Source organism: Panulirus ornatus, chromosome 63, assembly GCF_036320965.1.
Source record: "Panulirus ornatus isolate Po-2019 chromosome 63, ASM3632096v1, whole genome shotgun sequence".
NCBI lineage: Eukaryota > Metazoa > Arthropoda > Malacostraca > Decapoda > Palinuridae > Panulirus > Panulirus ornatus.
In genome coordinates, this window is record NC_092286.1 from 24466970 (window position 1) to 24492982 (window position 26013).

Genomic DNA, 26013 nt, shown 5'->3' on the forward strand with positions numbered 1-26013 from the left:
TGGGAGGTAGTTTGAATGGAGAAAAACTGGAGGAAGTGAAGTGTTTTAGATATCTGGGAGTGGATTTGGCAGCATATGGAACCACAGAAGTGGAAGTGAGTCACAGGGTGGGGAAGGGGGCAAAAAGTTCTGGGAGCATTGAAGAATGTGTGGAAGGCGAGAACATTATCTTGGAAAGCAAAAATGGGTATGTTTGAAGGAATAGTGGTTCCAACAATGTTCTATGGTTGTGAGGTGTGGGCTATAGATAGGGTTGTTCGAAGGAGGGTGGATGTGTTGGAAATGAGATGTTTGAGGACAATATGTGGTGTGAGATGGTATGATCGAGTAAGTAATGAAAGGGTAACAGAGATGTGCGGTAATAAAAAGATTATGGTTGAGAGAGCAGAAGAGGGTGTGTTGAAATGGTTTGGTCATATGGAGAGAATGAGTGAGGAAAGATTGACAAAGAGGATATATGTGTCAGAGGTGGAGGGAAGGAGGGGAAGTGGGAGACCAAGTTGGAGGTGAAGGATGGAGTGAAAAAGATTTTGGGTGATCAGGGCCTGAACATGCAGGAGGGTGAAAGGCATGCAAGGAATAGAGTGAATGAAACGATGTGGTATACCGGGGTCGATGTGCTGTCAATGGATTGAACCAGGGCATGTGAAGCATCTGGGGTAAACCATGGAAAGTTCTGTGGGGCCTAGATGTGGAGAGGAAGCTGTGGTTTCGGTGCATTATACATGACAGCTAAAGACTGAGTGTGAATGAATGTGGCCTCTGTTGTCTTTTCCAGGCGTTATCTCACATGCATGCAGGGAGAGATGGGTGTCATTTCATGTGTGGCGCGATGGCGACGAGAATGAATAACAGCAGCAAGTATGAATTATGTACATGTGTATATATGTCTGTGTATGTATAAATATGCATACGTTGAAATGTATAGGTATGTATATGTGCGTGTGTAGACATGTATGTATATACATGTGTACGTGGGTGGGTTGGGCCATTCTTTCCTCTGTTTCCTTAAGCTACCTCGCTCACGCAGGAGAAAGCGATAAAGTATAATAAATAAAAAATATGTTAAAATGTATATGTATGTATATGTGTGGGTATGGGCATTTATGTAAATATATGTGCATATGAAGGGCTGGGTCATTCTTTGTCTGTTTCCCTTTGCTACCTCGCTGATGCAAGAAATGTCGATTAAGTATAATGAATAATAATAATAATAATAAAAAATGAATAGGATAAAAAAATGCTATACAGGTATATGAATTCAAATGCCATTGGTCACAACGGAAGTCAGACATACGTCAGGAGGGAGTTATTAAGAATGCATTCCACAACCAAAATAGTACCCCCACCACCAGTTTTACAAGTCTCGTGACAATTTTCACTGGAAAATCAAGCAGTAATACAGGGACTCATGTAAATCAAGTACCAGAAACTAAGTATTCATCAATAATAGCAGTGTGTACTGCATATTGAGGCCTGAGAGGTGCAGGTGAGGGGTGGAGAGGTTACTGAGAAAGATGAAGCAAGGCTGTCTGTCTTCTTCATGTGATATTTGGCCAACTGCATGCATGAATGGTAGAGTTTCTTTGCTTGTTGATGGAGTTTCCTGGGTTTGGATGGGGTGTCTTGGTTTGCTGACATAGTTTCCAAATATGGAAAAAAGGTTTGAAGAAAGGTCTAGATTAATATCCTTTTCCTATGGGAGTGAAAGCAACAATTAATGCTTCACTTGAAACTGGGGTCATTACCCCTCAATACAACCAGTGCTTGCTTTATGTGGGGTAAGCTGTTTTGCTTAGTTTACAGTGAAGACAATAGTGAACTTAAAGACAAAATACAAGCCAGTGTTCAGGCTTCTACACCTGTAAGTGCTACTAAAAGGATGATAACAATAAAAAATTAATACAAACACAGGATAGAATATAGTATTATCCCTTACAATTAATATAAACATAAGACAGAGTATAGTATCAACCCTTACAATGTGGCTACCATAAAACCCAACTACCACTGTATACGCAAAAACCACAAGAAAAAACTACTAAAAACATATTAGATAAATCCTTTATCAACCTTTGTTTTACCATATGACGGAATGCTGAAGTTCATGAAAGCTGCTCTTAGGGAATAATCTAAAAAGTAGCATTGAATAAAACTCTTAAAAACATAGAATCTTGTATGATTTAAGATATGCATGTAAAGGCATGATAAAGAAAAAATAAATCCCTTATCTACTATTGTTTTGCCAGGATGGAGTGCTGAAGTTTATGAATGCTATACCAGGCACATGATTCAAAACAGTAGCATGAAAGTCTTTTCTTTTGTGAAGTGTGTTGCAGTTGACTGATTACACAAAAATTATGCATATTGCAGTTTAGGAGTTAGTATCAAGAAAAATGTATAAAAGTGATAAGGTCCACATTTCTTACTGACACAGGTATAAAAGTGATATGTCCACATTTCTTACTGACACAGACATGACAAAAATGATTCTGAAGGTAATAAACAAATGAGAAGCATTAAAATAAGTTACATCATGGGGAACTGGCTTTAATCACTGATGCCGTGACAGACACTGGCTATTGTGAAAAGACCAAAGAACTACACATATGTACATAATAATGTGAAGGATGATGTAAGAATAGTTCTTCATTATCTTTAACAGAAAGCATCTATCCCTATAGACAGTTCTGTTAGCAGTGAGTCTTAGCTTAATAGGGTATCTTTCCAAACACTGCATAATATTAATCTCTCAGTGGGGTGGCCACAGCAAAAGTCTCCATACCAGATGAGCTTGTGTTGCTTCTTTGCCTAAGTAGGTAGTAAATGGTAGGCAGCCTCCAACTAAAGAGGTATATTACCAATACTACCCACCTGGGTATTGGGAGAGGTAGTAATATTTGTCAAATTGCACTCCTCTGACCCAGGTTACTGTCTTTGCTTTCTGTCTCTTCCTGGACTGCTGGCCTTCTATCCACAAACATATGATCTCTCCTTGTCACATAACACTTGACAGCACTTAACTCACGACTCATTCTTCATAACTCTAGATTTTCCTATGGTGAGCTGTGAGCACTATGTGATAGCCCTGCATTTTGGTAAAATTGAGGGAGCAGTAAATAGAAATAGTAGATAAGAACATTAAACAGGAGCATCAAGTAGAGACATTAGGTAGAAGTTGTAGGGAGGAACATTACACAGAAGTAAAAGCAGAAACAGAAACATTAGGTAGAAGCAGTAGGTGGGAACATCAGGTGGGAGCAGTAGGTGGGAACATTAGGTGGAAGGAGGAAGTTGAAACATTAGGCAAGAACATTAGGTAAACACATCTGGTAGAAGTAGTTGGCAGGAACATTATGTAGGAGCTTCTGAAAAAACTGCACTAGAGAAGCCTTCTGACAATGGCTTATTGAGGATGAGGCACTAAAGGCTAAGAAGAGGCACTGAAGCACTGCATACTCCTTGGAGATACAAGGTTTGGGAAGAAAGGCCTTTAACACTGCCAAGGAGAGAACCTTTTCCATTATCTCTAAAAGGAAGTGGATAGCCATAGTAATGTCCATCACAAAAAAGTTTCAAAAGCCAATCTAACACATTCTGGGAAGAGAAAGGTTATGAGACCACTGTACCTTTTGGTTAATATGAAGTCTACTGTTCCTTAATCCCAAGGCCTACATACTACATGGCCTGCAAAGAATGGAAGCCCTATCCTTAATCTGATGCAACTGTCCAAACCACCACAGAAGTCACTGGATATCTCCAAGGTATAGGCTTCTGAAGATTTGCTATGATAATACACCAAACTGAGAATTTAAAAAGTTCCTAAGGAAGTGCTCTGCTTTCTGCAGGAGAGATAATGTTTAACCTAGAAGGTAATCATTCTGGCCTAAAGTCTCACCATGTTGTAGCATATGGTTGAAAAGCTGAACCTCCTTAAAAGTAATTCTAGGTGATGTCGAAATATCAAAGTGTGGAACCATAGGGCAAATGCACTGTATGCATAATCCAGAGCTTTGTCCCTGTGGAAACAGAGAGACAGTCTGACAATTCCAATCTATCCTAGCTATGTAATGTTTTGATTGGAAATTAACTGGAGCTTGTCCTAAATGATGATCAACCCACTTCTTGAAAGGTGTTCAGAAGTCAGAGCCCTTGTCTAACATATTCTTCCTTTGAAACTAAAATTACCAAAAAGATGAGGAAAGCCAGAACAATTGCTTTGGAAGATGTTAAGTCTGGGAGCAAATCCAAAATTAACATGGTAAAAATTTGTGGAGTTAAGAATAACCCACATGGCATCACCTTGAATTGCAAGGTCTGTGAAACCATTCTGAAGGCCATATACTTCCTCATTCTGGAATGTATGAGATAACAGTCCTCTAAGTCTAAGCTAAAATGTTCAAATGCTGATTGCGCAATTTGGTGGGAACTCTGTAAGGTGGTCACTTTAAACTTACATTTCAGTAAGTGGGTGTATACAAAAGATAGGTAAAAACAAAACTTTGCCTGTCAGACATTCTTTTCTGGACTGGATAAAGTGTGGATAAAAACTGGTCTTACTGTAGGCTCTACAAAGTCCTTGCCATCCACCTCTACAGGCCATTCCTCTTGGGCAGCTAAGATTTCTAATTCTACTCCAGACCTCTTTAACATTTGGCATGCCCACTTGCCAGACTTGCATTACATGAGTTGCCTTGAGAAGGCACCTCTCCCTTTGGAAGGGTCAAACCTAGATGCACTAAGGCTCTTCCTTCTCAGGGAAAAATGGGAGGAATGGCAAAAACCTCTAAAATTAGTCCTTTTAAAATCAGGAGTAACAGACTTCCAAGCTCCCTGTCTCCTACTTGCACTTTTCTTCAGAGACAGGGTTAATAATGACCACTTTCTTCACAATGACATTTATAAAAGATCTAGCTCTAAGAACCCTCTGAACTGTCTCATTGGGAACAAGGAAAGATAAGGACTGCAATAAATCTAAACGCACTCCTCGTTTATCAAAAAAAAAAAGCTTGTATGCAATGCTGCTAGATATCAAAGACTGCAAAAAAGTATCTCAATATGGAAATGAAATCTGTTTTAATGCATGCCCAAAGATTCACAAAAGTCAAATATATCTGGAGAGATGTTTGAGTCCACTTTCCAGAATGATGTACAGGAAGGAGGACAAGTTAAATATCTCCAAATCCCATTTGATTTGGCAAGTCCTAGAGAAATGTAGTTCAATCTAAAAATGCTGGACTCCATCCTTTTCTTATCTGCAGGACCACTCTAAAGAAATTCCATGACAGACTAAGCATTCTCATTCAAAAATGCATATCATAATGTTGACAGAGATGCTTTGTGGATGATGTTATGAATATATAGTATGGGAGGTGAGCTATCAAAAAAGAGAGGCATTTCTATCTAAAAAGTAAGGCATGTGTGTGAGCAGGCAGAGATGGTGAGTGGTTCCAGGTGCAGGTGGGTCTGCAGCAGGGGAGCGTGATGTCACAATGGCTGTTCAACCTGTTTATGAACAGTTGCAGTACGGCAAATGTGCAATTGGTGCTTGGGAGGTGAGTTGGTTATTGTTTGCTGATGACATTGTGCTATTGGTTGATTTCATTGAGAAACTATAGAAATTGGTTTCTGATTTTGGAAGTGTGTGTGTACAAGGAAGAGGTTGAGAATAAGTGTGAATAAAAGCAAGGTTATTAGGTTTATCATTGAAGAAAGACAGGCTGGTTTGGATGCGAGTTTAAATGAAGAAAACTTGAAGGAAAAGAAGTGTGTTAAATAACTGGGAGTGGACATGGTAGCAAATGGAACCATAGGAGCTGAAGTGAGTCATAGGGTGTGTGAGAGGATGAAGGCTTGAAGAGTAGTGACAGATACATAAAGAGAGGTCACTACCTGAGACGGCAAAGATGGGCATGTTTAAAGTTACAGTGGTCCTGATAGTGATGTATGGATACAAGGCATGCACTATAAATGGGAATGTACTGAAGAAGATGAATGCTTTCGAAATGAAATGCTTGAGGAAAATATGTGGTGTGAGAGGGGTTGATTGAGTAAACAATGACAGAATAAGAGAGACATGTGGAATTGAGAAGAGTATGGTTAAGAGTACTGACCAAATTGGAGATAGGAGGATGGAGTGAAAAATGTTTTGAGTAGTCAGGGTGTGAACATGCATGAGGGTGAAAGGCAAGCATGGGATAGAATGATCTGGAGAGATATGGTATGCAGGGAGTGATCTGCAGTCAATGGACAGATCCAAGGCAAAGGAAGCAGGCAAGAGAAACCATGAAAAGGTCTGTGAAGCCAGGTTATGGGTATGGGGTGGTGGTTTCAAACCATTACATGAGTGCTAGAGAATGGAAGCGAGTGAATAAGGCCATTTCTTTGTATATTCTAAGTGCAACCTTGTTAACACAGGAAATGGCAAGCAATTATGAAGAAAAAATAAACACTACATATATATCAAACAACAACCAATGCACACATAAAGTACACCATATCCTTAACTAACATTTCTTTATATCTGCTCACAGTTTCCCATGTCAGCAAGGTAGGGCTTGGAACAGACAAGCAGCCTCATTCATTAACATCCATTGTTTAACTCTAACATACAATGAACTGAACCAGAATCCCCTATCCACAGCCAAGCCCCATAGATCATTCCATGGCTTTCCCTGACCATTTCCGATGCCCTGGTTCTGCCCACTGACAGCACATAGCTCCCTGTATACCACATCAGTGTAATACTATCTATTGCATCCATCTTTCTCACCCTCTTGCATGTTTAGGTCCCAATAATTCAATGATTCTCCATCCTTTAATCTCCTTTTCAGCCTCTCTCTAACCCTTGCTTCCTCCATTTCTCACATGTATATCCTCTGGTCAGGCTCTCCTCAACCATCCTCCCCATATGTCCAAACCATTTCAGTACATCCTATTCAGCTCCCACAATCATATTCCACTTACTACCAAACCTCTCTCTTATAATGTCACCAATACATAAATATACAAAAATATATAATAAAAAAATACTAATCCATAAGAAAGGAAAATACATCCTGGTAAAAAGTGTCTGATCAGGCCATGATCCAACAGATTTCTGAGAATCAAGTGGGAACAGGTTGCTGACATTATCTTTCTGGCAGTCTCCAACTGACTAAAGGCAGGCCTTAAGTGAAAAAAAAAAGCCACTACCATGGGTGGGTTGACAGTAATGAACAGAGAAAGCCAGAAACACAGTAGGTTGAAAACTCACTCTAAATTTCCATCAATTTTACATTCTGATGTAGTAGTAGCAGTCAGTAGGAACATTAGGTAGGAGCCTCTGCAAACACTGGGCTAGAGTTGCCCTTTGCCAGAGGCCTGTTTAGGGTAAGGCACTATAGGCTAAAAAGCGGCACTTGAATTCACCAGTTGTGGACACTATTGCCATGGCTACACCCTGGAGGGAGTTTCAGATGGAACAGGCATAAGAGACATGGAATGACAGACAGACAGTACTATAACTGACTTTTCAGTTAACAAAGCAACTCTCTTTGGTTCTTGTTTCTCTAACTCTACCTAACATCAATTTAGAATATACTTCCTTACACTCTATCACACACTCCCACAACTCCTGCTTCAAGAGTAATGCTACTCCTTTCTTACCTCTTGTCCTCTCACCAACCCATGACTTTACTCCTAGGATACTTCCAAACAACTCTTCTCCGTTACCCTTGAACTTCATTCCACTCAAGAGGCAGAACATCCAAGTTTCTTTCCTCAAACATACCACCTCTCTCTCCTTTCTTTTCATCCTGGTTAAATACAAACACATTCAGACATCCTAATCTGAGTCTTTGAGGAGGATGAGTACTCCCACTTGACTCCTCCTGTTTCCTCTTTTAGAAACTGAAATGTATGTGAGTATTCTTTTCCCTTCTGGCAATATTCAGATTTCTCTCACCTCCTTCCCATGCAATTCAGATATCAATCACCTTTACTGTGAGATTTTTTCATCAGTACATAAGGATATATGGTTGATTTTAGCAGCATTCTATATGTGTAATGCCATTATACATACATTATACATGGCAATATACATGCATGGCAATATACAATATACATGCATACAGAATTCTGCTAAAAATCTGCCACATGTCCTTGTGTTTTGCTGATGGAAAATCCAATTCAAAGAGCAATTTCAGGTTGTATGTAATTACAAACTACTAACATAAGTTTAAAGTGTAAGTTATGGAATTACAATCATCACATTTTCTTTAAAAGTTGTTCATTAATTTATTCATGCAACACACCAATAAAGACATGATGGAGAGCATTACTCACCCTTTGTAGTGCGGGGTTGTTGCTGCTGATTAGTGGAACTTGTGAAATAATCAACATATTTGTGCTGCTCCATATCACTGAGGATCATGGCACACACTGCAGCATACATGAGGTGGCCCACATCTTCTACACGAGAGCATATCTCATCAGTGTCATGACCTTCTCTGTATACTTCTCCAGTAAACTTTTGAAAGCATTCCCTGTTGCATACCTCCTGAGTGCGACTTTCAGTTCCATCTTCATAATCATCTAAATATAAAAAATGTAAAGGCTAAATGTGAAAGACTTCTTTAGGTGCTGCTTTTAATGATATATAACATCCTCCATACTAAAAAATACTTACGGCAAAAGACAAAAGCATGATGGATCATGAAAATCATACAGTACATAATGTCTGCCCCCATATATTCTTAAACATAATATGCAGATACGGTTTATTGTGGGTACAAGCACATGACACTCTCAGGGTGAAATCATCGTACATTTAGTCTCTGACACTAGTGTTTCTGTGAGTGTGAACACAAGCGACCTGCCTCCGTGTGCCTCAGGCGATCTTGAGGGCAGAATTTCTTTATTCTTTTGGCTGTCACTTCATTAAGGGAATTTTGCTTCTGGGTACTTTTCTCCATCTGAGCTTCAAGATGCTACCCAGCTTCAGTGAGGTAGCACCAGGAAAACAGACAAAAAAGACCACATTTTGTTCACACTCAGTCTCTAGCTGTAATGTGCAATGCACTGAAACCACAGCTCCCTATCAACATCCAGGCCCTACAGATCTTTCCATGGTTACCCAAAACCATTTACATACCCTGGTTCAATCCAATGACAAGACGTCGACCCCGCTATACCACATCATTCCAATTCACTTTATTCCTTGCACGCCACTCACCCTCCTGTGTGTTTAGGCCCTGATTGCTCAAAATCTTTTTCACTTCATCCTTCCACCTCCAATTTGGTGTTTTGGGTACTCAACATATGATCTGGTGGCTGCTTCAAGACACACTTCATCATTGCCTCACCTCATTTAGGAGATCAAGACTAAATAGGCCCAAAATATGGACCTACAATAATTCGGGAACCTTGCCAATTCCATGCCTAAACATCCACAGATGGTAATCAAGGCCAAAGGAGAGATGACAAGAGGCAAATACGGTATTTTGCAGCCAATGCAGCATTGATTCTCAACAACTAAAAAACTTGAGAAAGACCTCCCTCTACATCAAATATCTCTCATCCCTTTGAGGTTTACTTTAAAGTTTACAATCTTCCACTTATTATTCTAAAATACAGGTATGATTATAAAATACTGTCTCAGTTTTCCATCTTTTGCTTTCCTAACCACTCCTTTATTAATACTTAGTTAACTCTTGCTACCTCATTCCTCACTTGATCCACTTTTACCAGACACACTTATACTCTGAAAGTCTTGCTACCATTACAGAACCTAATTTCCCTAGCCTCCAACACTGCTGGCATCACTACTCCTTCCAAAAATGTAGTTTTTGATGTACGAAAATGTACTTTTTCTACTATACACATAGCTTTATGAGCATCTGCAAGAGCATTTGCTCCCCAAGGGGTGAAAAAATTACTAAAATTACTTCACTCCACAAAAAGGTCACATCCATGAAAAATCATCTTGAACCACCATAATACATATGAGGCCAGCTGATGTTCATCCACAGAGACCTAGCAACCATTCAAAACCTACTCAGATCTGTGACATCAAGTCTGTGATGCTGAGGCAGAGCCAAAAAATTAGCAAACCCTATCACTCATTGCCCCTGGAATCAGTGCCCTGGGCCTCTTACCATCACATCTCAAGAATAGGTTTTTCAAAAAGGGAAAGGCAAGCAAAAATAAATGGGTACTTAAGGTTCTTCATACTTCAGAAATCACACATCTCACCAACAGACAGAGATATATGAGCAATCTAAAGCAAAACCCACATGAAGGAGGAGTGATTTAAAAAAAGCCATAGGAAAAAGCTAAAGGATACAACCTTATCATTATAAACAACTTGGCATTTGCACTGGACTTTACTCAAAGAGAGACAGTAGATTCAAACACAGATGAAGGAGATGGAGCCCCTGGAGAGCAGAACTCCATCAATGCACTATGCAAATACCATCCAGAGGAGATGACCAACAAAATATAAACATAGGTTTCATTTTAAAAACGCTTTCTCAAGGGGCACACAGTCTCGCTAAAAAATCTCAACCGATATTGTTCATATCCTAAGGAACCTACTTTACTTGCTTTTCTTCCATCAGTGATACTTACAAAAGAGTAATGTCAATAAAGTTATGCCATAAGCTAAAGTTACTCTAGGTTTTACATACCATACAAGAGATTAGGTTTTTGAGAAAGTAGTTGTTACATATCATACTAAGTTCTGACTATAAGAGCTCTCAAATTAAAATTTTTGCTCTTCTATTAGAACTACTATCAAAGACGGTTAATTCTCAGAAAGATATTGCCCTTAATCTAAATTGGTCCCTTGTCTTACAAACTAGGTGGGTCCTACAAGATGAGCTGGGTAAGTGGGTTTTCTCAACTGTAGATTCATGGACAAGTTCAGTAAGAATGTCTCATTCTATGGAAAAGGATAAAGGCCAAATTTCACTTAATTTCCTTCATCATCTACATCATTTTCTTTTAATTTCATGCAAAAGTATGTATGAAAATTTTTGTTCAGATTATCAACATTTGCTACTAAACAAAATAACCCCTTATTTCATAATTATCAAATACCTATTAACTAATCCTTTCTCATAGCATACCCCTAGTATAACTTCAAGAAATACCTTCTGGTGAATAAGTGATTTGCAAACAATGTTACCTCTAAACAGATTCTTGTCCACAATTGCCATCCCAGCAAGGTCAGTTAGCACAACCTCTCCATCCTTATTGACAGCCAGTTTCTCCAGTGACCATGATCCATAGAAAAGATACCATTCCGGATCATCCTCCTGTAATAAGATGCAACCTGTATACAGAAATATGCTGGTATATGAAAAGAATATATGGTGTGGGAGGCAAGTTGTTAGAAGCAGTGAAAAGTTTTTATCGAGGATGTAAGGCATGTGTACGTGTAGGAAGAGAGGAAAGTGATTGGTTCTCAGTGAATGTAGGTTTGCGGCAGGGGTGTGTGATGTCTCCATGGTTGTTTAATTTGTTTATGGATGGGGTTGTTAGGGAGGTGAATGCAAGAGTTTTGGAAAGAGGGGCAAGTATGAAGTCTGTTGGGGATGAGAGAGCTTGGGAAGTGAGTCAGTTGTTGTTCGCTGATGATACAGCGCTGGTGGCTGATTCATGTGAGAAACTGCAGAAGCTGGTGACTGAGTTTGGTAAAGTGTGTGAAAGAAGAAAGTTAAGAGTAAATAGGAATAAGAACAAGGTTATTAGGTACAGTAGGGTTGAGGGTCAAGTCAATTGGGAGGTGAGTTTGAATGGAGAAAAACTGGAGGAAGTGAAGTGTTTTAGATATCTGGGAGTGGATCTGGCAGCGGATGGAACCATGGAAGCGGAAGTGGATCATAGGGTGGGGGAGGGGGTGAAAATTCTGGGAGTCTTGAAGAATGTGTGGAAGTCGAGAACATTATCTCGGAAAGCAAAAATGGGTATGTTTGAAGGAATAGTGGTTCCAACAATGTTGTATGGTTGCGAGGCGTGGGCTATGGATAGAGTTGTGCGCAGGAGGATGGATGTGCTGGAAATGAGATGTTTGAGGACAATGTGTGGTGTGAGGTGATTTGATCGAGTAAGTAACGTAAGGGTAAGAGAGATGTGTGGAAATAAAAAGAGTGTGGTTGAGAGAGCAGAAGAGGGTGTTTTGAAATGGTTTGGGCATATGAAGAGAATGAGTGAGGAAAGATTGACCAAGAGGATATATGTGTCGGAGGTGGAGGGAACGAGGAGAAGAGGGAGACCAAATTGGAGGTGGAAAGATGGAGTGAAAAAGATTTTGTGTGATCGGGGCCTGAACATGCAGGAGGGTGAAAGGAGGGCAAGAAATAGAGTGAATTGAAGCGATGTGGTATACCGGGGTTGACGTGCTGTCAGTGGATTGAATCAAGGCATGTGAAGCGTCTGGGGTAAACCATGGAAAGCTGTGTAGGTATGTATATTTGCGTGTGTGGACGTATGTATATACATGTGTATGGGGGTGGGTTGGGCCATTTCTTTCGTCTGTTTCCATGCGCTACCTTGCAAACGCGGGAGACAGCGAAAAAAAAAAAAAAAATGAAAAGGGAGGCACAGACATGATCATAAAAATCAGGTGGTACTTCACAAGTCTTCAACTACAATGAATTTCTAAATAAAATATGATTAATGTATTCTTTTTATCCAAGAGGCAAAGAAAATAATCTCACCATAAAATCATCAACCATGGTGAGAATCTGTGCTGCAAGGGAGGCCCGGACGTTGAAGGTCTCATCTAATAAAGACGCTAAAGGAGTCATTTCACCTTCAAAGACACCTAATCGGCCACATACACCAACAAGGCGAGGAAAACCCACATTGAGATTTGCCTTTGTCAGCAACTGAAAGTATTCATAAAAAAAATATATGAAATTTATGATAAATGCAGATAAACATGACTTTGTGAAAACATGTATGCAACTGCAACTTACTTTGCCATTCTTCTTACTTGAAAATTTAGAATTCAGGCCAAAAATCTAAAAATGAGGAGAATCTAAAGTATCACTGACAAATTAGGAAAAAGTGAGTCTTTAAAACTACTCCAGCATTACATGCCACATGAACAATATCTCTTAACATCCAGCAGTTATCTGTACACTCACATATTTCAAATGCTCTTCCATGTACACATACTATCCACAACACTATTCATCTCAACATTTCTCTTCTTCCTTTCACACTAACTAAACTCAACTGCTTCATCCTCGACTACTTCTACTCTTTTCATACAACCATCTCATTTCAGCACAGTGTTACAGGCCTCTATTTGCATGAGATTACACCACTTGTGGAAAGTCACCTTCGGTGAGGTTTCTGAAGGAACTTTCACTCCAAAGGAGTCCATCATTTCCCTGCTACTGTTTGCAGCACAATTGCAGGAGCCCACAAAGGGGGTCCTGATATCTAAATAAAAAACAAATTTCAGCCCTGTTTACATTTTACAACTCCTCTTTTCTCTATTCAACATGTAATTCTGATATTTTAACTTCTTACTTTATTCATCCCTCATACTCAACCTAACCTAAGGAGGTAAATCTTCACAGCTAGCATTTTCTCCATCACTCTAGCACTGGAAAGAATTACATAAACAAACATATGACAGAAAAGTAAAAGTTCATATTACAAAGGTAAAGTTTAAGTGATTGGAAGAAAGAATACTTCCCAAATATTCCCTAAAACTATGACTACTTCTCTAGCTGGGATTGAGTCTTAGAAGCTAACAAGCATGATTCCTGGAATATAGTTTTACTTCATTGGCTGATCAATCAAGAACAAAACCAATGTACGGATCTGCCATTCTTCTTAAACTGTACCATACTACTATTACAACAATAGGTTGTGATAGCACCAGTGAAAAATTAAGCTCATGCTACTGCATCACATCATACAAATCCATTGAGAAAAAAATCAACTTCCTCAGAGTACACTCTCTCTGATTTAACACCCCTCATGCAACATCAGTGAACTAGCCTTATCCCCTCCCAATGACCCAGAGATATGATACAATTTTGACAAACAAGATTCAATATGTTCACCAGTATCATTGTGTTCTGTAGAACATGGGGTTTAGAATCTTAATTTCCCCCCCATAGTAAAATCTTACAGTGCATTTTCTCAAATGCTTTAGCAAAGTCAAGATAGACAATATAAACTATCTTTCCTTGTGTTAGTGTTTCATGTAGTAATTCACATGCACATCAGGTGCAAAGTTATGGGATCCTCTTTACTACCACACTACTAAATGGAAATTGAAGACTTTGACCGATATAGATGCTGATTTTCGTTTCTTTAGGTTTGTTAGGATCTCTTTCACTTCTTTAAGTATGACGCTAAATCTTCCAGCTGGGATTTGGGGTGGCCTATAAGTCATAGCATTTGCTATTTTTACTATTGTGTCACTCGTTTACATTTCCAATGACTAATCTTCCCTAACAGTTTACTTTCTAATTTGTTAAGCACTCATTATATTGTTGATCTTCGGCACTTATAACTGACTTTTTTTTCTGTTAGTATGGAAATGTAATGAAGATACAGTTTTGTAGAGATGAGTTTGTAGTGAAGATGGGCTTTGACCTAATCAAAATGATCCAAGCTTGGTTCAGGGCTGGTCACAAGCCTTCTGAAGAAGTTTGCAATTTTCTAAATCTGCTGAATAACTGTTTCACTAAGCCATATTTGTTATATCAGTATTACATATCAAATTAATGCACTTCAGAGAGAACAAAAATATCTCTTGTATGGAGGTAAACAGTAAAGAGATGAAGAGAACAAGTGGAAGCAACAGTTAGGACAGGGGATGAGGGAATGGTAGCAGACAAAGAAGCTCTAAAACCCAAGATAAAGGAGTATTCTAACTATAAAACAGCCAGTACGATCCATAAATTCCATCAAGGAACACAGGAAAATCAACTGTTTCTTTCCTTTATGAAATGACAGATTAGCAATCAAAAGTACCTGAAAATATACAAAAAATTATATTACTACCTTTATGTTGGGCTAGTCAAGAGATACTTTGAGCACAAAGTGAGCACACATAAAGGGGGGGATGAATGACACATTTGACAACTCATGATAAGAGAGGAAGGAAGAGAGGTGCAAGCAATATTTCCTTCTTTCTACTGAGCCTGCTTTCTGACTGTAATCTTAATTCATAAATAGGCACAGCAACAGTAGTAAATAGTATGAGTCCCTTTGGCACTACTGTTCAGGGTGAAGGAGATTGGTTCTCAAGTGTGGGAAAGATACTGAAGACTTTGTTTCCTTTTTTATAATGAACACTCTATTCTTAAATGTATTCTTATTTCAATACAGTCATACTGATTATGGTTACATAATATCTGCTGAAAGTTTACACCTTTCACGCTACAATAAGAATGGGTACAATGAGTGTCTGGCATATGTGGACAGGGTAGTGAAGATGTTTTTTACTTTGTAAATACTCTAACTCTTTACCTAACATCTGTTACCAAAGTCTTCAATTACCCTGGAAATATATAAAGAGAGAATTAAGCACAGTTGTAATGTAATTTCTTCCACATGCACAAGTTCAGTGGTGGTGGCTCCCTTAAAGGCCTCCCTATACCTTACATATCTATTCAAAATTGCTAGTCACTTTTCACATTTCTCATCTTATTATTCTTCACTTTTCTCACCATCTGATACAACCCATGAGTGTTCCTCCTATAACTTAGGCCACCCAACAACCTACATATTTTCTGCAAGATCACCGTGTACACAAGCAACTATCAACTGGATGAGCCATGCCCTCATCATGGTGGATGTGGGGGATCTGAGGAGAGCAGAATTTTTTCCTGCATCCTCTTAACAGTGGAAGAGACCTCTGTATGCTATAAAGGTATGATACATCAGCTGGATGCTTACAAAGAGGCAGGCAATGTTCATCATATCAAATACTGTTAGCTGTTGTTCTCTAAGAATGAGTTAGATAATTGAGAGATAAATGTGAGGAGTCTGGGACAAGGTCTATGTGGACTGAGAGAGATATGGCAAATAAGCTAATAACCAGAAAGGAGATAATGAAAGTGTAGCCCAAGATGAAACATGGTAAACTCTCAGGAAGAGAAAGTGATGGGACTGCAGATAAGTTTCTCAATAAAAGGGTTGAGAGTACTGCTGATTTATCAGCCAAGATTTCCAACCTACATATGGCCTAGGATGAGGTGCCTGAGGACTGGTAGAGTGCATGATAATGCATTGTATAAAGAACAGAAATGCAAAGCAAATAAATGAGTCAGAAGCATACATCTCTTGAATGTCGGCATGTGATGAATGAGAGGGTTGTGTCATGCACAAAATAGTTGACTGGGGAGGAGCAAATTACAGACCACATCCTACAGAACAGTGCTTTGATTGCCAAAGAAACAATGCATGCAATATTACCTAGATTTGGGACAAAAAAAACAAATGAAATGCCAACATTCTTATGTAAAAGACCAGCACCATATTTAAATGACAAGGCTAATAGACCATCTTGCAAGGTTCTGGCACACTCTGTACTAAATTTTGTTTCTATTCGCCACAGCTTCAAGCACACCTTCAAATCCTCTTTGCATAATTCTACTTTCATTCCTGCTTTCCCACTCACATTTCTTCAGCACCATACTTCCATTTCTCCATCAAATTCCTGTTATAATTACCTCCATTCCCACTTATGCTATGGTGGATCTGGTGATACAAACTTACATCATTAACAGAAATTAATTTTGCAGTGCTGGGGTTCCTAACCCCAATCCATTCCTACTGATATGACCCAGCAAAGGCCCACCTTTCAGATACAAGAACTTTGCTTTTAGTTGCACTGATTATCAACATCCTCCTACATACATAATCAAAGTAACCTAGCTTTCTACCAGAATACTCTAATTCACCTAAAGGAAAAGAACACACTGAATTAGCTTTTATTATTTTCTATCAAAGTTTAGCAACACCATGCAACATCTGGCCCTATGACCCTGATCAACATGCCATAAATCTCTATAGTAGCAACAATTATCTACAACCTTGTCACTATCTGTCTATCTATATCTCTGATGCCTGTTCCAATTAGAACTCCAGAGCCTCTTCCTAGCCTTAAGTCCATCACCCTTAACAGGCCAACATCATTTGGCAAGTCTAGCGCAGTGTTTGCAGAGGCTCCTACTTAATGTTCTTAATGACTACTTCTATCTAATGCTCCTACCTACTGCATCTACTTAATGTTTCAACCTAATAATCCTGCCTAAGTGTTCCTACCTACTACGCCAAAAGGCAGGGCTAACACATAGTACACAACGAAGGAAAATCTAGAGTTATGAAGAACGAGCTGTGTGAGTTAGATGTTGCTAAGTGTTACATATGACGAGGAGAGATTGTATGTTTATGAACAGAATGCCAGTAGTCTACATGTTAGAGAGGCAGAAAGAGAAGACAGCTACCTGAGTCACTAAGCAGATGTCATTAACTGTCCTGATAACCAGACAGGTAGTATTGGTTACTATCTTAAAAATGAGACATGTACACATTTCTTTTTCCTATTCACTTTTTCTTTCATTAGAAGGTACCGTTAAAAACAGATGACTGAGCCTTTCAGGAAATATTCTGGTTTAGTTCCTTTTTCTGTCCTTACTTTTAAACAATAATGATACAGGAGGAAAGGACTTCCAGCCTTCCACTCCAATTCCTCTTTAGTGTCTTCTACGACATGCAGGTGATGTGTAGAGAGTATTCTTTCTCTTCTTTTCCCAAGAACAGTTTAAATACCCACTAATAACAAACATAAAAGCAGCAGACATTTGTAAAAGATATACCTACAGCAAATGATCATAAACAAATACACTTACAAACCTTAAGGACAACAATATCTGGAGCAATGGCAAGTGTTGTGTATAAAGTAATTCTTTCCTCTTGACTGAGGCTATGGTCGTCATTATCATCAAAAGATCGTTCTATGACAGTTAATAGTTTCGTACTTGGACACATTAATAATCTGAAATTTAAAGGAACATATATTACAAAAGGTCACTAATACAAAATACATATCCTTAACAGAACTAAAAAGAAATCAGAGATTATCGAGAGACATAACAGAAAAAGAGAAATTAAGCTCCTATGGATAGTAGAAAGTAAGAATAATTCTATTTTTCCCAGTTGTCTTTTCTCACCTTAGTGAAGTAGCATCAAGAACAGATGACAGAGCCTTAAAGAATAAATCCTTGCTTGGCTCATTATATTGTGAAAATGAAGGCATACATGCAAGATAGAACCATGGATATAAAATGCCAGCATCTTGTCAAAGACAAAGAAACATAAATTACAAACTACACTAAAAGTACAAAAATATTCAGTTTTATTTACCCATGCATAAGTGATTTAAATTAGTTCTGTGCGGGGAAATCAACTTTTGTATTTTGACAGAAATGCTATGAAAGTGCAGATCAGTTAAGGCACCTGAACCATACATAAGTCAAGCTACCCCAGAAGTGTAAAGTATTTGCTGTTTTCCAAACAACTATGCACCATAAATCTGCAAATACTGATATCACAAATGGTAAAGCACTCTCTATGCCATTAGCCCCACCAGGATCATGCATCTTGCAACCTACATCCGTGGATATCAAGTAAGACAGAACACACAAAAGCCAGGACTAGCAGCATCAAACACCTGGGAGATGACTAGTGTTGCTATGTCCTTCAAACTCCCTATCAAAGGCATGTCTAATCAAGAAGAAAATACTAAATATATAGGGAAGGCAGATAACGTACTTCTTCCTACCACAGCATATATGACATTTTCACAGATCCAGATAAGTAACTTACTCAACAGCTGAAGAAAATGAGATAAAAATCTAAAAATAATATGTCAATTACATACATCGGAAATCTGAATAGGAATATACCATCCCTGAGACAGACAGCACGAAACTAATAATTCCAGAGCCAAGTATGCTAATTCTTAGCTAACAGGTTAGGAAATCTAAACCCCATGTTCCAAGAGATCGCTGCAAACCTTGTCATCCCTGTAGCTTTTATGATGATGCTAATTTATGAAACTGGTATGCAGAAACTGTCAAACTCCTATCCTAATCAAGTGATGTTAAAAGACTGTGAATCACGTGGAATGAATTTCTCCAGTATAAAGGCTGCATAGAAACTACATCATACAGTGAATGTGTTTGAAAAGTCCTACAAGAAACAAGTCATTCAGCAAAGATTAAGTATACTCTAATTGATAATCATTTTTGTAAATGTATAAATCAAAGCTGTACCACCGAGATTAGAAGCATCTATACCATATAGTACTACATTACACTAAAAGTAACCTACTTCAATTATAAGTTAGGTAAACATAATCTCAAGTTTGCTCTGAAATATCTCTAGTTGGTACAAAAACATACTTCTGTCTCTGGTTAAGAGCAGTACAAGACTATTTTTTGCTAACAGGCATCAGTGAGCATAGGAGAAGAGAGGTCCCTGTTCTCTTCCCAAATAATTGAACATGGGCTCTTAACCTATGGTCCCTGGGCTATTAGTGGTCTATACAAACACTAGAATAAAGTAAAATACACATCCATTACATCACACTTCATATTCATTTATAATATTTATTATACTTTGTCGCTGTCTCCCGCGTTAGTGAGGTAGCACAAGGAAACAGACGAAAGAATGGCCCAACCCAACCACATACACATGTATATACATACACTTCCACACATGCACATATACATACTTATACATTTCAACATATACATATATATATACATACACAGACATATACATATATACACATGTTCATAATTCATACTTCTTGCATTCATTCATTCCCATCGTCACCCCGCCACACATAAAATGACAGCCCCTTTACCCCGAATGCGCGTGAGGTAGCGCTAGGAAAAGAAAACAAAGGCCATATTCGTTCACACTCAGTCTCTAGCTCTCACGTATAATGCACCAACACCACAGCTCCCTTTCCACATTCAGGCCCCACAAAACTTTCCATAGTTTAACCCAGACGCTTCACATACCCTGGTTCAATCCATTGACAGCACGTCAAACCTGGTATAACAAATCATTCCAGTTCACTCTATTCTTTGCACGCCTTTCACCCTCCTGCATGTTCAGACCCCATTCACTCAAAATCTTTTTCACTCCATCCTCCCACCTCCAATTTGGTCTCCCACTTCTCCTCGTTCCCTTCACCTCTAACACATATATCCTCTTTGTCATTCTCTCCTCACTCATTCCCTCCACGTGACCAAACCATTTCAATACATCCTCTTCTGCTCTCTCAACCACACTCATTTTATTACCAGATATCTTTTTTACCCTTTCATTACTTACTCAATCAAACCACCTCACACCACATATTGTCCTCACTTCCAACACATCCACCCTCCTCCACACAACCCTATCTATAGTTCAAGCCTCGCAACCATATAACATTGTTAGAACCACTATTCCTTCGAACATAACCATTTATGCTTTCCAAGATAAAGTTCTCACCTTCCACACATTTTTCAATGCTCTGAGAAATTTTGCCCCCTCCCCCAACCTGTGATTCACTTCCGCTTCCATTGTTTAATCCGCTGCCAAATCCACTCCCAGATATCTAAAACACTTCACTTCTTCCAGTTTTTCTCCACTCAAACTTACCTCCCAGTTGACTTGTCCCTCAACCCTACTGTACCTAATAACCTTGCTCTTATTCTCATTTAATCTCAGCTTTCTTCTTTCATACACTTTACCAAACTCAGTCACCAGCTTCTGCAGAGATATTGATGAGTTTGTGAAGATATATTCTATTGGATCTAAGTTAAAGTACCTTAGATCTTTCATTGATAAATCCCGTAAGTTTGCAAAGAAATCATTTTAAAGAGTTGAGCCCAAACCTCCCATTGACACCAAGAATCTTTTAGTTCTCCCTTTTGATAATAATTTTACTTTACTTTCCATGTTGCATAAAGACTTTAATGTAAATGTAGCCTTCAGCAACAATAATACTATAAAGAATACCTTAATCAGGAATTCACCAGAATATTCTCCTGGATGCATTCATAAAGTGCCAAGTTGATATTGTGATAAGTTTTATGTTGGGCAGATTAGTAAGGATCTTTCTGTTAGACTTATTTATCTATTTCATTATACTTTGTCGCTGTCTCCCGCGTTAGCGAGTTAGCACAAGCAAACAGACGAAAGAATGGCCCACCCCACCCACATACACATGTATATACATACACGTCCACACACAGCACATATACATACCTATACATCTAAACATATACATGTATATAAACACATTTACTCTTAACTTTCTTCTTTCACACACTTTACCAAACTCAGTCACCAGCTTCTGCAGTTTCTCACATGAATCAGCCACCAGCGCTGTATCATCAGCGAACAACAACTGACTCACTTCCCAAGCTCTCTCATCCCCAACAGACTTCATACTTGCCCCTCTTTCCAAAACTCTTGCATTCACCTCCCTAACAACCCCATCCATAAACAAATTAAACAACCATGTGTGTGAAAGAAGAAAGTTAAGAGTAAATGTGAATAATAGCAAGGTTATTAGGTACAGTAGGGTTGAGGGTCAAGTCAATTGGGAGATGAGTTTGAATGGAGAAAAACTGGAGGAAGTGAAGTGTTTTAGATATCTGGGAGTGGATCTGGCAGCGGATGGAACCATGGAAGCGGAAGTGGATCATAGGGTGGGGGAGGGGGCGAAAATTCTGGGAGCCTTGAAGAATGTGTGGAAGTCGAGAACATTATCTCGGAAAGCATAAATGGGTATGTTTGAAGGAATAGTGGTTCCAACGATGTTGTATGGTTGCGAGGCGTGGGCTATGGATAGAGTTGCGCTCAGGAGGATGGATGTGCTGGAAATGAGATGTTTGAGGACAATGTGTGGTGTGAGGTGGTTTGATCGAGTAAGTAACGTAAGGGTAAGAGAGATGTGTGGAAATAAAAAGAGCGTGGTTGAGAGAGCAGAAGAGGGTGTTTTGAAATGGTTTGGGCACATGGAGAGAATGGGTGAGGAAAGATTGACCAAGAGGATATATGTGTTGGAGGTGGAGGGAACGAGGAGAAGAGGGAGACCAAATTGGAGGTGGAAAGATGGAGTGAAAAAGATTTTGTGTGATCGGGGCCTGAACATGCAGGAGGGTGAAAGGAGGGCAAAGAATAGAGTGAATTGGAGCGATGTGGTATACCGGGGTTGATGTGCTGTCAGTGGATTGAATCAGGGCATGTGAAGCGTCTGGGGTAAACCATGGAAAGCTGTGTAGGTATGTATATTTGCGTGTGTGTACGTATGTATATACATGTGTATGGGGGTGGGTTGGGCCATTTCTTTCATCTGTTTCCTTGCGCTACCTCGCAAACGTGGGAGACAGCGACAAAGCAAAAAAAAAAAAATAAAAAAATAAACACAGACATATACATATATATACATGTACATAATTCATAGTCAGCCCTTATTCATTCCCATCGCCACGCTGCCACGCTGCAAGACATGAAATGACAACACCCTTCCCCCACATGTGCACGAGGTAGCGCTAGGAAAAGACAACAAAGGCCACATTCGTTCACACTCAGTCTCTACCTGTCATGTATAATGCACCGAAACTACAGCTCCCCTTTCCACATCAAGGCCCCACAGAATTTTCCATGGTTTACCCCACATGCTTCACATGCCCTGGTTCAATCCATTGACAGCACGTCGACCCCGGTATACCACATCATTCCAATTCACTCTATTCCTTGCCCGCCTTTCACCCTCCTGCATGTTCAGGCCCCGATCACACAAAATCTTTTTCACTCCATCTTTCCACCTCCAATCTGGTCTCCCACTTCTCCTCGTTCCCTCCACCTCTGACACATATATCCTCTTTGTCAATCTTTCCTCACTCATTCTCTCCATGTGACCAAATCATTTCAAAACACTCTCCTCAGCTCTCTCAACCATACTCTTTTTATTACCACACATCTCTCTTACCCTTTCATTACTTACTCGATCAAACCACCTCACACCACATATTGACCTCAAACATCTCATTTCCAGCAAATCCACCCTCCTCTGCACATCTCTATCAATAGCCCACGCCTCGCAACCATATAACATTGTTGGAGCCACTATTCCTTCAAACATACCCATTTTTGCTTTCCAAGATAACATTCTCGACTTCCACACAGTATGCAACCCTCCCAGAACTTTCGCCTCCTCCCCCACCCTATGATTCACTTCCGCTTCCATGGTTCTATCCGATGCCAAATCCACTCCGAGATATCTGAAACACTTCACTTCCTCCGGTTTTTCTCCATTCAAACTTACCTCCAATTGACTTGTCCCTCAACCCTACTAAACCTAATAATCTTGCTCTTATTCACATTTACTCTCAGCTTTCCTTTCACACACTTTACCAAACTCAATCACAAGCTTCTGCAGTTCCTCACAAGAATCAACCACCAGCGCTGTATCATCAGTGAACAACAACTGACTCACTTCCCAAGCTCTCTCATCCACAACAGACTGCATACTTACCCCTCTTTCCAAAACTCTTCCATTCACCTCCCTAACAACCCCATCCATAAACATATTAAACAACCATGGAGACATAACGCACCCCTGCCGCAAACCAACATTCACTGAGAACCAATCACTCCTCTCTTCCTACACGTACACATGCCTTACATCCTCGATAAAAACTTTTCAATGCTTCTAAAAACTTACCTCACACACCATATATTCTTAATACTTTCTACAAAGCATCTCTATCAACTCTATCATATGTGTCCTCCAGATCCATAAATGCTACATACAAATCCATTTGCTTTTCTAAGTATTTCTCACATACATTCTTCAAAGCAAACACCTGATCCACACATCCTCTACCACTTCTGAAACCACACTGCTCTTCCCCAATCTGATGCTCTGTACATGCCTTCACCCTTTCAATCAAAACCCTCCCATATAATTTCCCAATAATACTCAACAAACTTATACCTCTGTAATTTGAGCACTCACTCTTATCCCCTTTGCCTCTGTACAAAAATGGCACTATGCAAACATTCCGCCAGGAGCCTCTGTACAATGGCACTATGCAAACATTCCGCCAGTCCTCAGGCACCTCACCATGAGTCGTACATACATTAAATAACCTTACCAACCAGTCAACAATAGTCACCCCCGTTTTCAATAAATTCCATTGCAATACCATCCAAACCAGCTGCCTTGCCGGCTTTCATCTTCTGCAAAGCTTTTACTACCTCTTCTCTGTTTACCAAATCATTCTCCCTAACCCTCTCACCTTGCACACCACCTCGGCCAATGCACTCCATATCTGTCACTCTATCATCAAACACATTTAACAAACCTTCAAAATACTCACTCCATCTCCTCATATCACCACTGCTTGTTCTCACCTCCCCATTATCCCCCTTCACTGATACTCCCATTTGTTCCCTTGTCTTACACACTTTATCTATCTCCTTCCAAAACATCTTTTTTATTCTCCCTAAAATTTAATGATACTCTTGCCCCCCTACTCTCATTTGCCCTCTTTTTCACCTCTTGCACCTTTCTCTTGACCTCCTGCCTCTTTCTTTTATATCTCCCAGTCATTTGCATTATTTCCCTGCAAAAATCGTTCAAATGCCTCTCTCTTCTCTTTCACTAATAATCTTACTCCTTCATCCCACCACTCACTACCCTTTCTAATCGGCCCACCTCCCACGCTTCTCATGCCACAAGCATCTTTTGCGCAAGCCATCACTGCTTCCCTAAATACCCCCCATTCCTCCCCCACTCCCCCTGCGTCCTTTGTTCTCACCTTTTTCCATTCTGTACTCAGTCTCTCCTGGTACTTCCTCACAAAAGTCTCCTTCCCAAGCTCACTTACTCTCACCACTCTCTTCACCCCAACATTCTCTCTTCTTTTCTGAAAACCTCTACAAATCTTCACCTTCGCCTCCACAAGATAATGATCAGACATCCCTCCAGTTGCACCTCTCAGCACATTAAAATGCAAAAGTTCCTCTTTCGCGTGCCTATCAATTAACATGTAATCCAATAACGCTCTCTGGCCATCTCTCCTACTTATATACATATACTTATGTATATCTCTCTTTCTAAACCAGGTATTCCCAATCACCAGTCCTTTTTCAGCGCATAAATCTACAAGCTCTTTACCATTTCCATTTACAACACTGAACACCCCATGTACACCAATTATTCCCTCACCATACACATACATATACATATGTACATAACAATACTTGCTCACCTTCATCCATTCCTGAAGCTACCCCACCCTACAGGATACAGTACAAATGCATAAAGGTAACAAAAAATTAAACATAAACATCAATTTTCCCTCAACACCAGATCACCACCCCCTGCATCAGCGAGATAGCACCGAGAAACAGACAAAAAAATGCCACAACCACCCACATCTATTCACAAGCTGTCATGTATAATGCACCAAAACCAAAGATTTTTATCCATATCCTGGCCCCATAGACCTTCTATGATCTGCCCCAGACTTTTCACATGCCCTGGTTCACTCCATTGACAGCACATTGAACCCAATATACCACAAAGTTCCATTTCACTCTATTCCATGCATGCCTTTCATCCTCCAGCAAGTTCAGGCCCCGATCATTCAAAATATTTTTCACTTCAACCTTCAACCTCTAATCTGGTCTCCAAGTTCTCTTTTTCCCTCCACTTCTGACACATATACCCTCTTTCTCAACTTTTTCACACTCTTTCTCTCCATCTGTCCAATCAGTTCAACACATCCTCTTCTACTCTCTCAACCACACTTTTTTGCATCCACACATCCATCTTACCCTTTCATTACTTACTCAATTAAACCACCTCATACCAAATATTGTCCTCAAACATTTCATTCTCAATATATCCAACCTCCTTTGCACAATGCTACCTACAGCCCGTACCTCCAAAACATACAATGCAAACTACAAGCA

General features: G+C 39.5%; 1 protein-coding gene across 6 annotated transcripts in view; it reads right to left on the reverse strand.

Moving 5' to 3' along the window:
- The window catches only part of LOC139745847 (divergent protein kinase domain 2A-like), a 50104-nt gene that overhangs the window by 10656 nt on the left and 13435 nt on the right, over positions 1–26013 (reverse strand). For 5 of the 6 annotated variants that reach the window (XM_071656452.1, XM_071656448.1, XM_071656451.1 and 2 more), the window contains exons 5-8: positions 17875–18016; positions 12702–12872; positions 11168–11297; positions 8326–8574 (exon numbers count right to left, since the gene is read on the reverse strand). In XM_071656452.1, the coding sequence (XP_071512553.1) occupies positions 8326–8574; positions 11168–11297; positions 12702–12872; positions 17875–18016 (692 nt within the window). Of the gene's footprint in view, positions 1–7255; positions 7442–8325; positions 8575–11167; positions 11298–12701; positions 12873–17874; positions 18017–26013 lie in introns of all 6 variants that reach the window. The other variant, XR_011711991.1, reaches the window with a different exon arrangement.